This window comes from Myotis myotis, unplaced genomic scaffold (genome assembly GCF_014108235.1).
Source record: "Myotis myotis isolate mMyoMyo1 unplaced genomic scaffold, mMyoMyo1.p scaffold_m19_p_24, whole genome shotgun sequence".
Lineage (NCBI taxonomy): Eukaryota > Metazoa > Chordata > Mammalia > Chiroptera > Vespertilionidae > Myotis > Myotis myotis.
The window spans coordinates 3,819,860-3,833,068 of NW_023416329.1; the positions used below are offsets into that span (position 1 = coordinate 3,819,860).

At 37.2% G+C, this 13,209-nt stretch overlaps 1 protein-coding gene across 5 annotated transcripts in view; it reads left to right on the forward strand.

The window, feature by feature from the left end:
• The window catches only part of MAPK8 (mitogen-activated protein kinase 8), a 94,805-nt gene that overhangs the window by 49,617 nt on the left and 31,979 nt on the right, over nt 1-13,209 (forward strand). For all 5 annotated transcript variants that reach the window (XM_036355908.1, XM_036355906.1, XM_036355910.1 and 2 more), the window contains exons 3-5: nt 4,210-4,339; nt 9,623-9,681; nt 9,771-9,909. In XM_036355908.1, the coding sequence (XP_036211801.1) occupies nt 4,210-4,339; nt 9,623-9,681; nt 9,771-9,909 (328 nt within the window). The remainder of the gene's footprint in view (nt 1-4,209; nt 4,340-9,622; nt 9,682-9,770; nt 9,910-13,209) is intronic.

The following is a 13,209-nucleotide window of genomic DNA, read 5'->3' on the forward strand; positions in this document are numbered from 1 at the left end:
ATTATTCATAAAACACAACCATAAATCAGCACCTCCATCTTCAAGGATAAATTATGATTAAATGCTTGGTTAAAACCATGTAGAGACAAATATCTGTATCAGGAGAGAATAAGTGGGTGCTGGTTGATCCCATGTGTACATCCATTCCCAGAGTTAATTGTTTATTAAGAAGCTTCTTAATCATCACTTTCCCACTATAATGAAACTGGAAGTTCAGAAATCTTCCTCTACTCTGGGGAATGAAGTCAGCTATATCATCTAACTGTGTTTCAAAACTCTTAGGTACTTTTAAAATTTAATTTACAAGTAATTTCTATAAAAGGCCTAGACTTTATATATCAGCACCATTCCTTATAAACTAAGGCAGTCCTACTCATGATTTTAGATCACTAAGTTAGCACATAACTAGTGATTGGGGAAATTTTCTAAGCCTCACTCAAGCACAGTTATATCTTCATTACCTCTTCTTGAACCGGATTTGTTTTAGAATCTATTAAAAAATCATGTGTTTATGACCCTGCGATTCTCCCGGTTCTAGAAAAACTCCTGCCCATGTACGTGAAAAGAAATGCATAGGGCTGTTCTCTGCAGCACCATTTATAAAACAGCATCAATCAACAGGCGAATGGGAAAGTGTGATGTATTCATACAGTGAAATACTGTACGTTTCAAATGAACTAGAGCTATATGCATCAATAAGGATAATCCCAGAAGTGTAGTATTGAATTTAAAAGCAAGATACAGACCATACTTACATTATATATAGTTTTTATATAGTTTAAAATAGGCAAACAGTACCATATGTTTATTGTGCATACGTATGTAGAAAAGTACGAAAACATTCATAAACAGCAAACTCAGGATAGTGCTTAACTGAGAATACAGAGAAAGAAGGGGGCTTTACCTATAACAATATATTTCTTTTAAAAATCAGCCTGGCCAGCGTGGCTCAGTGGTTGAACATCAACCTATGAACCAGGAGGTCGCAGTTTGATTCCCAATTCGATTCCCTGTTGGGGCACATGCCGGGGTTGCAGGCTCGATCCCCAGTAGGGGGCATGCAGGAGGAAGCCGATCATTGATGTTTCTATTTCTCTTTCTCTCTCCCTTCCTCTATGAAATCAATAAAAACATTTTTTTTTTTTTAAATCAGAGCAATTATAGTAAGACTAGAGGCCCTTTGCACCGGTGGATTCCCTTGGCCTGGCCTGTGCCCTCTTGCAATTTGGGACCCCTCAAGGGATGTTGGAGAACCGGTTTTGGCCCGATCCCCGCAGGCCAGGCCGAAGGACCGCACCGGTGCACAAATCTAAGCACCAGGCCTCTAGTATGCATATAGGATCTTTGGTTAATCTCTTCCTGCCCTCCCCTCTCCCCCTTTCCCTCTGAGATTTATCAGTCTGTTCCATGTTTCCAAGGCCTTTACGTTGAGCATATGCCCCCTGGTGGTCAGTGTGCATCATAGCGAATTGTCGAATGGTTGCTTAGGCTTATATATATATATATATATAGAAGAAATTAAAGTTAACAAGTTTATGTAATGGGAACACTAACATTTATTCTCTTCTGTATTCTTGAAGTAATATATAATATCAAAAAAACTAGAAGTTGGGTCATTTTATAAAGCATTTATGGCTGGCTGGTTGTCATTCTAACCAGCTACATTTAACCAACTACAAATTAAAAATAAGGAAAATAGTGTGATAAAGTCAACCTGGGAAGTATGCTGAAAGGCAGCCCTTGGTTCAGAATCTAGCTCTATGATTTAATAGCTTTGGGACTCATGGCAAATTAATACTTCTAAGCCTGTTTTCTCTCCTAATTTATTAAATTAGAGTTGTGAGGATTGTATTCTTTATAAATTAGTTAATATTGTTGGAAAATATAGTAATGTTTCTGTACCTTCACTTATCCTTTGGTGGGTGTATTTTGAAATTTGTGGACCACTGTTTTGAAAAAATTGCCTTTGAAGGGACCTTAAGCCAACTTAGCCCCGTCCTAGCAATAAATATCTTCAATTTTTTGCTTCTTTAATAAAAGATTACTATGAAACAAACATATTAAATAAATTTTAACTCACTATCAGAATCAACTGAAGAACTTAATTTTTTTAAAGGCATTGTTTTGGGCCCCAGTTGGGTCTGGATTGGGACCCCATGGCCCCAGGTGTTTCTGATTTGTGCACATTTACTCGGCAGCAATTAGAAGTCTCATTTCCCTGGATATAAAATAGTATAACCTGCTCAGGTATTTTTGAACTTTAGAGAGTTTGAAATATTATTTTGATTTAGCAGATAAAAATGAATAAGAATGAATTTACTGGTTAATTTTTTTTCCTGAGCAAAATAATATAAAAGATTACATTTATTTTATCTTCAGGAATGTAAAGGTCTAATTATTCAAACAGTTTTTATTATGAAACCAAACTCTGAAGGTGTCTACAGAGTTGGCTTTTTTCCTCTGTTTAAATAGGCAGTCTAAGAGGACTAGAAAAGATAAACTCTGTTCAGTGTTTCTGATGAAATAGAAAGAGTGCAAACAAATGAGGCTTTAATTTGGCAAAATATAGTGCAGTGTTAGCCTTGAATGAACAGTTTCCCAGTTACTTCACTCTGCTCCTGGGGAGTGTTCTTTCTCCTTTGTGCGCTGTTGGTGTGCTGCCAGAAGCTACCGTTATAACTGTGTTACAGTCTGATTTAGGTTTACAAGACATTGGCTCCTTCTCAGAAGACTCCGTTTCTGAAATAGTCAAAATTTCTAAACATGTTGCATGACCTCTAATGTTCAATTTTTTTTTTTTAATTTAGGAGGGATATATCTGTAAATATGGCACTTTCTAAGTAAAGACGGTAATACTTATGTATATTTTGGTATGTGCATGTATATACAGGGTTGGTGCAAAAGTAGGTTCACAATTGTGAGTACACAAAACATGGAGTTTACTCTTGTATTATTTATTAATTACTGTGATTATTTTCCCTACAAACAACTGTAAGCCTACTTTTGCCCTACCATATATATATATATATGTGTATATATATATATATATATATATATATATATATATATATATAGTTATAGTATATATAGAATGTACAGATGTGTTTCTTTATGCAGTACCAATTTTTAATGCATATATTTCTGCAATATATTGATATGGTATGAGAGCTGTAAAACAAATTCAGGTTTCCAGTTAGGTGAGAGCCATTGTCATCAGGAGTGTGCTGACTTTCAAATATCGCATAAGCAGAAACAGTCTTTTTTAGTTTATTAGGTGGCCCAATGTGAAGGATGTAACTTCATGTTTTAGTCTTCTAGCCTTATCTTAACTTTTTAACTCTCTGACTTAACTTGGGCAAACCTCTGGCCTTATAGCAGGCAGTGGTAAATCCAAATGACTTTAAAGTTTCTTTTAATTATAATATTCTATAATTTTAAGATATGTTCCTTTATTTGTGCTTGTGTTTCTCTTACCTGTAATATGCGTCAGATGCCATCTGGTCACGGGAGAGGAAGTTATGAAGAGTAATGAGTATGATGTTCTATTTCCCAGTATTTTAGGTGGTTCATTAACAATTATGAAGCAGCTTCTGATGGCCTGAAATCTGGAATTCATCATTATAACCCCTTGATTTTTAATTCCCCCTCTAAAACAAATTTTAAGGTTTACTTTTCATATAATAATCTTTTGTATAGATACCTCTATATGTCCCTTCCTCTTTCTGTATTTATTTTGTATCCAAGAGGATGGAAGTGATGCACTTATGTAGAATTCTTCAGAAAGTATTTTGAGTAGAATTTATGACCATGTGTATTCTTTGTTTTCTTTCCCTGGTGGAGGTGCAGGATGAGTGTTCATTTAGGCGTTAAGCTATCTTTTGAACCTGAACACTTAGTAAACATTTGTGCATTGAGTGCCCGTTTGTATGATAGGTGAATCTCGGAGGAGCCCAGTGAACAAGCAGAATCTGTCTTCACAGTCACAGTCAGTTGTCTCTTGAGTCCATTTGCATTGTAAGAAGCAGTTAGTGCTGTACATTGTTTGGAATGTGCTGCAGTATAAATAGAAGAAACATGGTGATCATCAGAGACTGGAAACTGGTCCAATTGCATTTATCTTTGGAGAACATGAGGCATCTGAATGCATGTTTTAGAAAATCAGTTTTGCAGATTTTTTATTACATTTTTGTTTTTTAATTTCTATTACAGTGCAGCTTATGATGCCATTCTTGAAAGAAATGTTGCAATCAAGAAGCTAAGCCGGCCATTTCAGAATCAAACCCATGCTAAGCGAGCTTACAGAGAGCTGGTTCTTATGAAATGTGTTAATCACAAAAATGTAAGTGGGACATTTTAGAAAGTTTCTTAAGTGTAGATGAAATAAAGATTTGTTCATGAATGTATGAATATCAAAAACTTTAAAAATAGTAGATGTTTTGAATTGTTCTTCTGGATTGAAGCATTGTTTAAAAGGTTTGTATTTCACCCTGGCCAGTGTGGCTCAGTTGGTTGGAGCGTCATCCCAATCAGGGCACATACCCAGGTTGCAGGTTCGATACCTGGTCAGCCGCATGTTAGGAGAAGCAGCCTATTGAAGTTTCTCTTTCTCTTTCTCTAGCTCTAAAATCAATAAAAAATAAATAAAATGATAAATATATTTAAAGAAATAGAAGGTGTATATATCTATAGTGTGAATTTTTTCTCAACTTCACTATATTAAAAGAAAAACAGCTTCTGAAATTCAGATTGTGTACTTTTCAGACATGAGCAAAAGGACTTTGAAAGAGGCAGGTGTTTTCGAAGGACTCTATTTAGGCTTCATCCCCTCTTCACTTTAGTTTGTGTCAGCTGCCAGGTCAGGAAACGTTCTGTTGCACATGGACACTGGAGCTTTGTTTACTGACACTGGGTGTAGCCTCAGACCATTTCCCCATCCACTGTCTTCTCTGTAGGTAATGCCATTCTCACTGGTCACCTCATTTTAGCCAGTGAGCAGAAAAACATTCCAATTCTATTTCCTAATGATTATAAGGACTTAAACATACAACTTTCACTCGTGTTGAGAACAAATAGTTACACTTTTTAAAGCTTACATTAAGCATACTGATATTTTATAATTATTTTAATAGTGATGTCTCCATGTTGAGAGGAAATAAACTGGGATTGAATTGTGCAAGGAACATTTTTATGAATGACTAAACCTAAAGTACCTGACCGGAGATGTTTTGTGGTGTTTCTCTGAAGGAGTTTATAAAATGTAGTCAGCTCAGCACATTCTGGTTGCAGACAACACAGTTTACTCCATTTTAAGAGTTAACTGTGTGCAAGCCTCTGTGTCACCAAGGGGAAGTTTCATGGAAGTTAAAATTTAGGCTCCTTACTTAGGGGTTTAAAGTGTTAATTTGAAGACAAAACAAATGCATGAGGAGTTAAAGACCTAACAATAAATTTTAACTGTCAAAGTTTAATAGAAGTTTAATTGTGAAATCATGTGGATGAAAAATAAACAAATGCTGAGATTTCAGGAGAGGAAATTGCTGAGCCTTAAGGAAATGGAAAGGCTTTGGGGAAGAGTGAATCTAGATAATCTATATATATAAAAGCCTAATATGCAAATTGTCCCTGCGGAAGTTCGATTGGGAGACCGTTTGCTCTCTATGACATGTGCTGACCACCAGGGGGCGGTGCAGAATGAAGGGAGGCCCCAGCCAGCAGCCAGAAGGCCCCAATCGGTCCTGATTGCTGGCCAGGCCTAGGGACCCTACCCATGCACGAATTTCATGCACCAGGCCTCTAGTTCTTAAATAATGGGTGAAAATTGGATTGTTGGAGGAAGTGGACCTCCCAGAGAGGAAAATTAGCATTTAAGAAAAGGCACAGAGATGAAGATTAAGGTCAGTGATAGGGAAGTTGTGTCAGCCAGTCTTGTTCTAGGTGGGAGCCAGGCATATTGCTGGTGGCCTCCTGCACTCAGAGCTGCTTGTGCCCCTGGTAGCCTGCTTCCTGACGGAGGTGGTGTCATTGCCTTAGCTTTGTAATGAGGAGATGGCCGGCTTCTCCTTCCCTTGAGCCTGGCAGCTGCACAGAAAGATGGCTCCGTCAACTAAAGGAAAGGCATGCAGAGTTGGTTGCACATGTCAATCCTGTAGTGGGGGTAGCGCAGATCCGTCCGTGCAGTAACCTTGCCACCTAGAACAGTGCTGCCACAGAGGAGCACTGAACAAATGTTCAGTGAACAAATGTTAAGTAAAGATAAGGAGTCCTGGCCAGGTCGTTCGGTTAGAGTGTTGTCCCGTACACTGTAAGGTTGCAGGTTCAATTCCCAGTCAGGGCACGAATGGGAGGCAACTAATCGATATTTCTTTCTCACACAGATGTTTCTCTCTCTTCCCTTCCTCTCTCTCTAAAGAAAAAAAAAAAAAAAAACAATAAAAACATATCCCCAGGTGAGGATTTAAAAAAAGTAAATAAAAGGAAACAGGAATGGTAATGGAATTTTTTTACTCTGTGATGGGTGGATGTTTTGCCTTTTCAACATTTTCATGTTCTGCACAAATCATCTCTTTATTGTTCTCAACCTCTCTGGCTTTCCCGAGTCACTTCTTTAGTTTTTTTGTTTGTTTGTTTTTAGTGTGGTAAAATACATATAACATGAAACCTAGCATCGTACCCATTTTTAAGTGGTATTAACTACATTCATGTGATTATGCATTTCCCACTCTTTTCATAGATGGTTTTGAGTTTCTTTTTTTTTTTTTAGAATTGAGTTTCTTTTTCACTTATCTTTGAACACACTTTTACCTAGTGCACAGCACTGCATGCCTGGATGCACCCTCCAAGAGGAATGGGCATGTCATTTTCTCTTCACTGTGGACATCATACTCCCCTGTGCGGAAGCCACTCACCACGTAACTTACATTGGCTAAACAAGTTACTCTTTATTACAGGCCTGCTAACACATCACATCTCCTGTTTTTTACTTTCCCTTTTTTCTGTGTTTTTTTGGGGTTTTTTTGTTGTTGTTGTTTTTTTGGTTTTTTTTGGAGAATAAGTCTAGTAGTTTCTGTTTGTCCCTATTAAATTTCCCCTGTGAAATCTGGCTCTGCCTGGACTGCGGGGCTTGCTTGCTTTGTTCGGACTTTTACTTGGCTTCGTGTCCCCATTCTGCTCAGGAGGCCTTCCTGGTCCCTGGTTAATTCATTAGCAGCCTTGGGTCTGCTGAGAAAATTACATGTCTAACTAAAAATCACCTAGCTCTCCCCAATTCTTTATCTTATCTACATGGGAATTATTATTGGGGACATTTTTTTTTAAATGCCTTTATTAATTCTTCATATAATATATCAAGATGCATTTCTCTGATTTACTACTGTTGTCCTTTGTTACTGTGTTTTTATTCACAAAAGAAGATAAAGTTTCTCAATGAATTTCACCTGCTCCTACTCCAGTTACTTCCCTCACAGTAGTCATGTGCCACACACTCCATCAGTCCTTGACTTTGTTTGGCTGTCTAGTTTATGATTGATATAATCTCCCTTTTGAAAAATCAGAGAACTGTTTCAGTCCTTTTTTGTAACATCTTTACTGAGATACAGTTTAGATAGCATACTATGCATCCATTTAATCTGAATAAGTCAGTGGTTTTTAGTTTACTCACTGATGTGTGTGACTTTTCCTTACCTCAAAAAGAAACCGTATGTCCTATGGCTCTCATTTCCCCATTTCCACCCCCTCAGCTCTGAACAAACACCGGTCCCCTTTCTGTCTCTGTATTCCTTTCATCTTCAACACCTCTCGTCCACTCTAGGATTTCTCAGATCTTAGTAAGAGCAGTGTTAGTATTTGTCCAAGTCTCCAAGTGTGCAGTTCAACTGGCTAGGAGCCTTGAGTTCATTTAGAGCAGCTAAATGTTTCTTATCAGCACCTTCCCCTATCATAAATATGTTTTACCCTTTCTGGTTTGAAAATTTTCTGAATTTATTTACTGAACAAATATTTTAATGCCTTCATTAAGCAAAGCTTTATGCTGAGATGAATAACATAGATTCTGCCCTAATAATAATAAGTTTATGCCTAGAAGAACATTCTTGCCCCTAAGTATAATTGTCAGCAAACATTTTTAAAATGTATGCCAGGTGTCTTTCTCTGTGCCAGGCCTATAAAGGGAATAAGGCTCAGCTCTTTCTAACAAGGATCCTGGTGTGGCTGGGACAAGGCTGTTGTGAAAATAAGACTACACAACAGTGTGTTAAGTGCCATAATAACATGTAAGACACTATGGGGACAAAGTAGAGAGAAAATCCAGCTCTCTCAAGGACAAGGGGTTGTCAGACTCTACAAAAAGAGGTCTATCTTGAAGGTAACAAAGTTCAGTAGGTAAATGACAAGCATATGAAGCAGTATGTTTAAAGGCATTTAAAGTTTTTAAAATGGTTACTTTAGTATGGCCAAAGTATCAAGTTAGGGAACCTAGTGTTAGTCATTATATGAATTCTGATATTAGAGTCCTCAGCCTGTGTAGTAGCACAAAGAATGAAAAGAAGAGGTTGAAGTTCAGACTGACAATGCAATGGATAACATTGTTCAGAGTATTTATTACAGTGCAAATATTGAAAAACGAGTAAAACAAAATCACTCTGAGTCTTCTATTGTAAAAGAGAAGGCACTCTGGAAAAGTACAGAGTTCGAGTACAAATAACGAGTTCAATTTTATATTATTTGTGAGACTTCCTTGTGAAGTTGCAATGTATATCTGAGACTCATGAGCTAAGCAAGGACTCTTAGTTCATATTTGGAAATTACCCACATAGAGATGTTTGGAGAAAATGCCATAGGTAATGTCACTCTGGGAAAGGTACAGATAGAGAAAAGAGGCGGATAGAAGAACAGTGGGAAAGAAGCCTGCCGGTGGACAGGCCAGTGGAATATGCTGGGACTGAGTGTAGCTGGGAAGGTGCAGAATTCTGAAAAACTTGGGGGCAAAGGCTGAGATTATATAGAGGTTCTGAGTTGGCTATAAACGAACATAAGAGATTTCAGATTTGCCTTCAATTCATGTTGAGGATTGTATAGCATAGTGTTCATTTTGGAATGCATTATGTGGAGGTCTTCTGTTATAATTTTTTAAAGACTTGTTTTTTCAAGAAAGTTTTCAGCTCATAGCAAAATTGAGTGGAAGGTACAAAAATTTTCCATATAGCTCCTGCTCCCGCCCCTCCCTCCCCCCCAACCCCCCACCCGTAGCCTCCCCCATTATCAGCATCGCCATCAGAGTGGTACAGTTGTTACAAGCAGTGAACCTACACTGACACATCCATATCACCCAAAAAAAGCCCGTAGCTTACATTGGGGTTCACTCTTGGTGTGATACATTCTGTGGGTTTGGACAGATGTATGATGACATGTGTCCACCTTTATTGTATCACACAGTATTTTCACTGCCCTGAAGTTCCTCTGTGTTCTGGCTCCCTCTCTATCCCCAGCCCCTGGCCATAAAGTTTTAATTACACAAAAGAAAAGAAATTACTTGAGCTTAGAAAATAAGATTTAGAAAATTTTAAACTGGATTTTTTTAACCCATGTAGCAATTTCTAATTTTTTAATCTCTCTGCTTTTGCTGCAGATAATTGGCCTTTTGAATGTTTTCACACCACAGAAATCACTAGAAGAATTTCAAGATGTGTAAGTGTGATAATTAAAATTTTATGTTAGTGCCTTATTCTTAGATTGTTGCTGTACACTTTAGCTGTCATCTTTTTTCACCCATGAAGTTACATAGTCATGGAGCTCATGGATGCAAATCTTTGCCAAGTGATTCAGATGGAACTAGATCATGAAAGAATGTCCTACCTTCTCTATCAGATGCTGTGTGGAATCAAGCACCTTCACTCTGCTGGAATTATTCATCGGGTTAGTAGAAATTACTATCATCATAATCTGTTTTTATCCATTGGGGTGAAATTCATGTAACATAAGAGTAATCATCTTAAAGTGTACAATTCAGTGACATTTAGTACATTCACAAAACGTGAAGCCACCATCCATATCAATTGCTCCAAAAGAAAACCTCATACCCATGAAGTAGTCACTCCTCATTCCCTCTTTCCCAGCCCCAGGCATCATACCAGTCTGCTTTCTGTGACTATACACTTACCTCTTCTGGATTTTATATGCTTGGAATCGTACAATGATGTGACCTTTGTGTCCAGCTTCTTTGACTTAGCATAACGTTTTCAAGGTTATCCATGTTGTAGTATGTATCAGTAGTTCATTCTTTTTTATGACTAATATTCTGTTTTATGTATTTACCACATTTTGTTCATGGATAAACATTTGGGTTATTTCTAAGTTTTAGCTTTGTGGATAACACTGCTATGGACATTCATGTACAAGTATTTATTTGAGTTCTTGTTTTCAATTCTACCTAGGAATGGAATTGCTGAGTCATATGGTAAACCTATATTTAACTTTCTAAGGAACCTCCAAACTGTATTCCATAGTGGGTACACCATTTTACATTCCTAGTAACAATTTATGGCTGAGAATCCAATTTCTTTAAATCTTTGCCAATGTTTACTGATTTTTTTATTCTAACCCTCCTAGTGCATATGAACTGGTATTTTATTGTGGTTTTATTTGCATTTCCCTAATGACTAATGATGTTGAGTATCTTTATATGTGCTTGTTGGCCATGTGCATACCTTTGTGGGAGGAATTTCTAGTCAAGTCCTTGGCCCATTTTTTAATTAGGTTGTTTTGCTTTTTATTATTGAGTTGTAGGGGTTCTTTATATATTTCAGATACTGGGCCCTTATCAGATATGTGATTTGTAAATATTTTCTCCCATTTTATATGTTGTCTTTTCACTTTCTTGATATCCTTTGACAAAAGTTTTTAATTTTCATGAAATTCAGTTTATTTTGTCTTTCGTTGTATGTTCTTTTGGTGTCATATATAGGAATCCATTGTCAAATGCAAAATCATTAATATTTACACTTAGGTTTTCTTCTCAGAGTTGTATAGTTTTAGCTCTTATGTTTAGGTCTTTGACCCATTTTGAGTTGATTTTTATATATTAAATGTATAATATGCTTGTGGAAATCCAGTTGTTCCAGCACTTGATTTAAGGGATTATTGTTTCCCAGTTGAATGGTCTTGGCCCCCTTGTTGAAAATTGACCATATATTGTTTTATCTGGACTCTTAGTGCTCTTCCATTGATCTATGTGTCTCTGTCCTTATACCAGTACCACATTATTTTGATCGCTGTAACTTTGTAGTAAGTTTTAAAATGGGAAAGTGGGAATCCTTTAACTTTATTCTTTTTTTTTCAACATCATTTTGACTATTCAGAACCCCTTGTGATTTTGTATGAATTTGAGTATCAGCTTTTCCATTTCTGCAGGAAAGGCTATTGGAATTTTAATAAGGATTTCATTGAATCTAAAGATTGGGTAATTTTGCCATCTTAGCTATATTTAATATTCCAGCTCATAAACACAGGGTGTGTCAGGGCCAGCCTGACAGGGTTGAGCCGGGCTGAGGCAGGGAGGTGGGAATTGAGAAAAGAAAGAAAGACAGGAAAGCGGGGTCGGGAGGACCCCAGTTCTCTTGATGAACTGAAGCGAGTTTATTAGCTATACAATCCTATTTATACACAACACACTGAATCGGAGGTCTGTCAAGAGGAATGTATTCTTTGTTCCTCTTAATCTCTAAGGGAGAGACATAGCAGAAGGACAAGTTCTCAGTACAGCATATCTCAGTAAATAGTTATAGACTTCTTGGCAAGCTATGAAAGGCTGTTCTCATTCTACAAATGTTACTCCCATTCTACTGATAATCGCCATCCAAACAAGTCTGGGAAAACTGTGTGGGTAAGGGTCCCAGCCTTGCTAGCCCCTGCAGGTGCAAGGACCTTGCCAGCTTACATCTGGCCCCCAACAAGGGTGTCTTTTCTTTTACTTAGATTATATTAGTCTTAGTTGGGCTCCATAACAAAATACTATAGACTGGATGGCTTAAACAACAGAAATTTGTTTTCTCACAGTTTTGGAGGCTAGAAGTCCATGCATGACCAGCAAATTCAGTTTTTGGTGATACCTCTCTTCCTGGCTTGTGCCAAAGAGGGGGTGTTGGGGGGCATGTGCACAAGCTCTGGTATTTTTTACAAAGACACCAGTTATTTTGGATTAGAGCCCCATCTTTATGACCTCATTTAAAAACTTAATTACCTTCATACGGGACCTATATCCAGATACAGCCACACAGGGGTTACGGCTTCCACATGTGAATTTGGGGTTGGGGAGACACAGTTCAGTCTATAACAGTGATGGCGAACCTATGACACACGTGTCAGGTGACATGCGAACTCATTTTTTTGGTTGATTTTTCTTTGTTAAATGGCATTTAAATATATAAAATAAATATCAAAAATATAAGGCTTTGTTTTACTATGGTTGCAAATACCAAAAAATTTCTATATGTGACACGGCACCAGAATTAAGTTAGGGTTTTTCAAAATGCTGACACCAAGCTCAAAAGGTTCGCCATCACTGGTCTATAACATAGTTCTTCTTAAATCTCAGCAATGTTTTACAGTTTTCGGTGTGCAAGTCTTTCACCTCGTTAGTTAAATTTTTCTCTAGGTATTTTTTATTTTGGAAGCTCGTATAAATGAAATTATTTTCTTAGTTTTTAATTTGTTCATTGCTAGTGTATAGAAACACAGCTGGTCTTTGTGTATTGATGTAGCTTTGCTTAATTCAAATATAGTGGAGATTTTTTATTTTTTTTTTACAATTTTCTATTTGTAAGATCATCTCATTTGCGCAATTGTTTGACTTTTTTCTTTCCGATTTGTTTTGGTTGGGTTTTTTGTTGTGTTTTGTTGTTTGTTTGTTGGAGTTTTTTTGTTTGTTTGTTTTGTTGTTGTTTTTTTTTGCCTAGTTGCTCTGGCTAAAGCTTCTAACAAAATGTTGAATGGAAGTGGCAAAGTGGGAATCTGTGCCCTGTTCTTGATCTTAGGAGTATGATATTAGCTGTGGGGTCTTCATAAATGCCCTTGATCTCTTTAAAGAAGTTCCATTTTGCATTGGAATTATATGCAAATTGTACGGTCAGAGGGTACAGATCCACAAGACTGCCTTCACTTCAGGTCAACTGGCTACAAACTTGTCCCTAAAACTACTCTGTTTTAATAATTCACTAG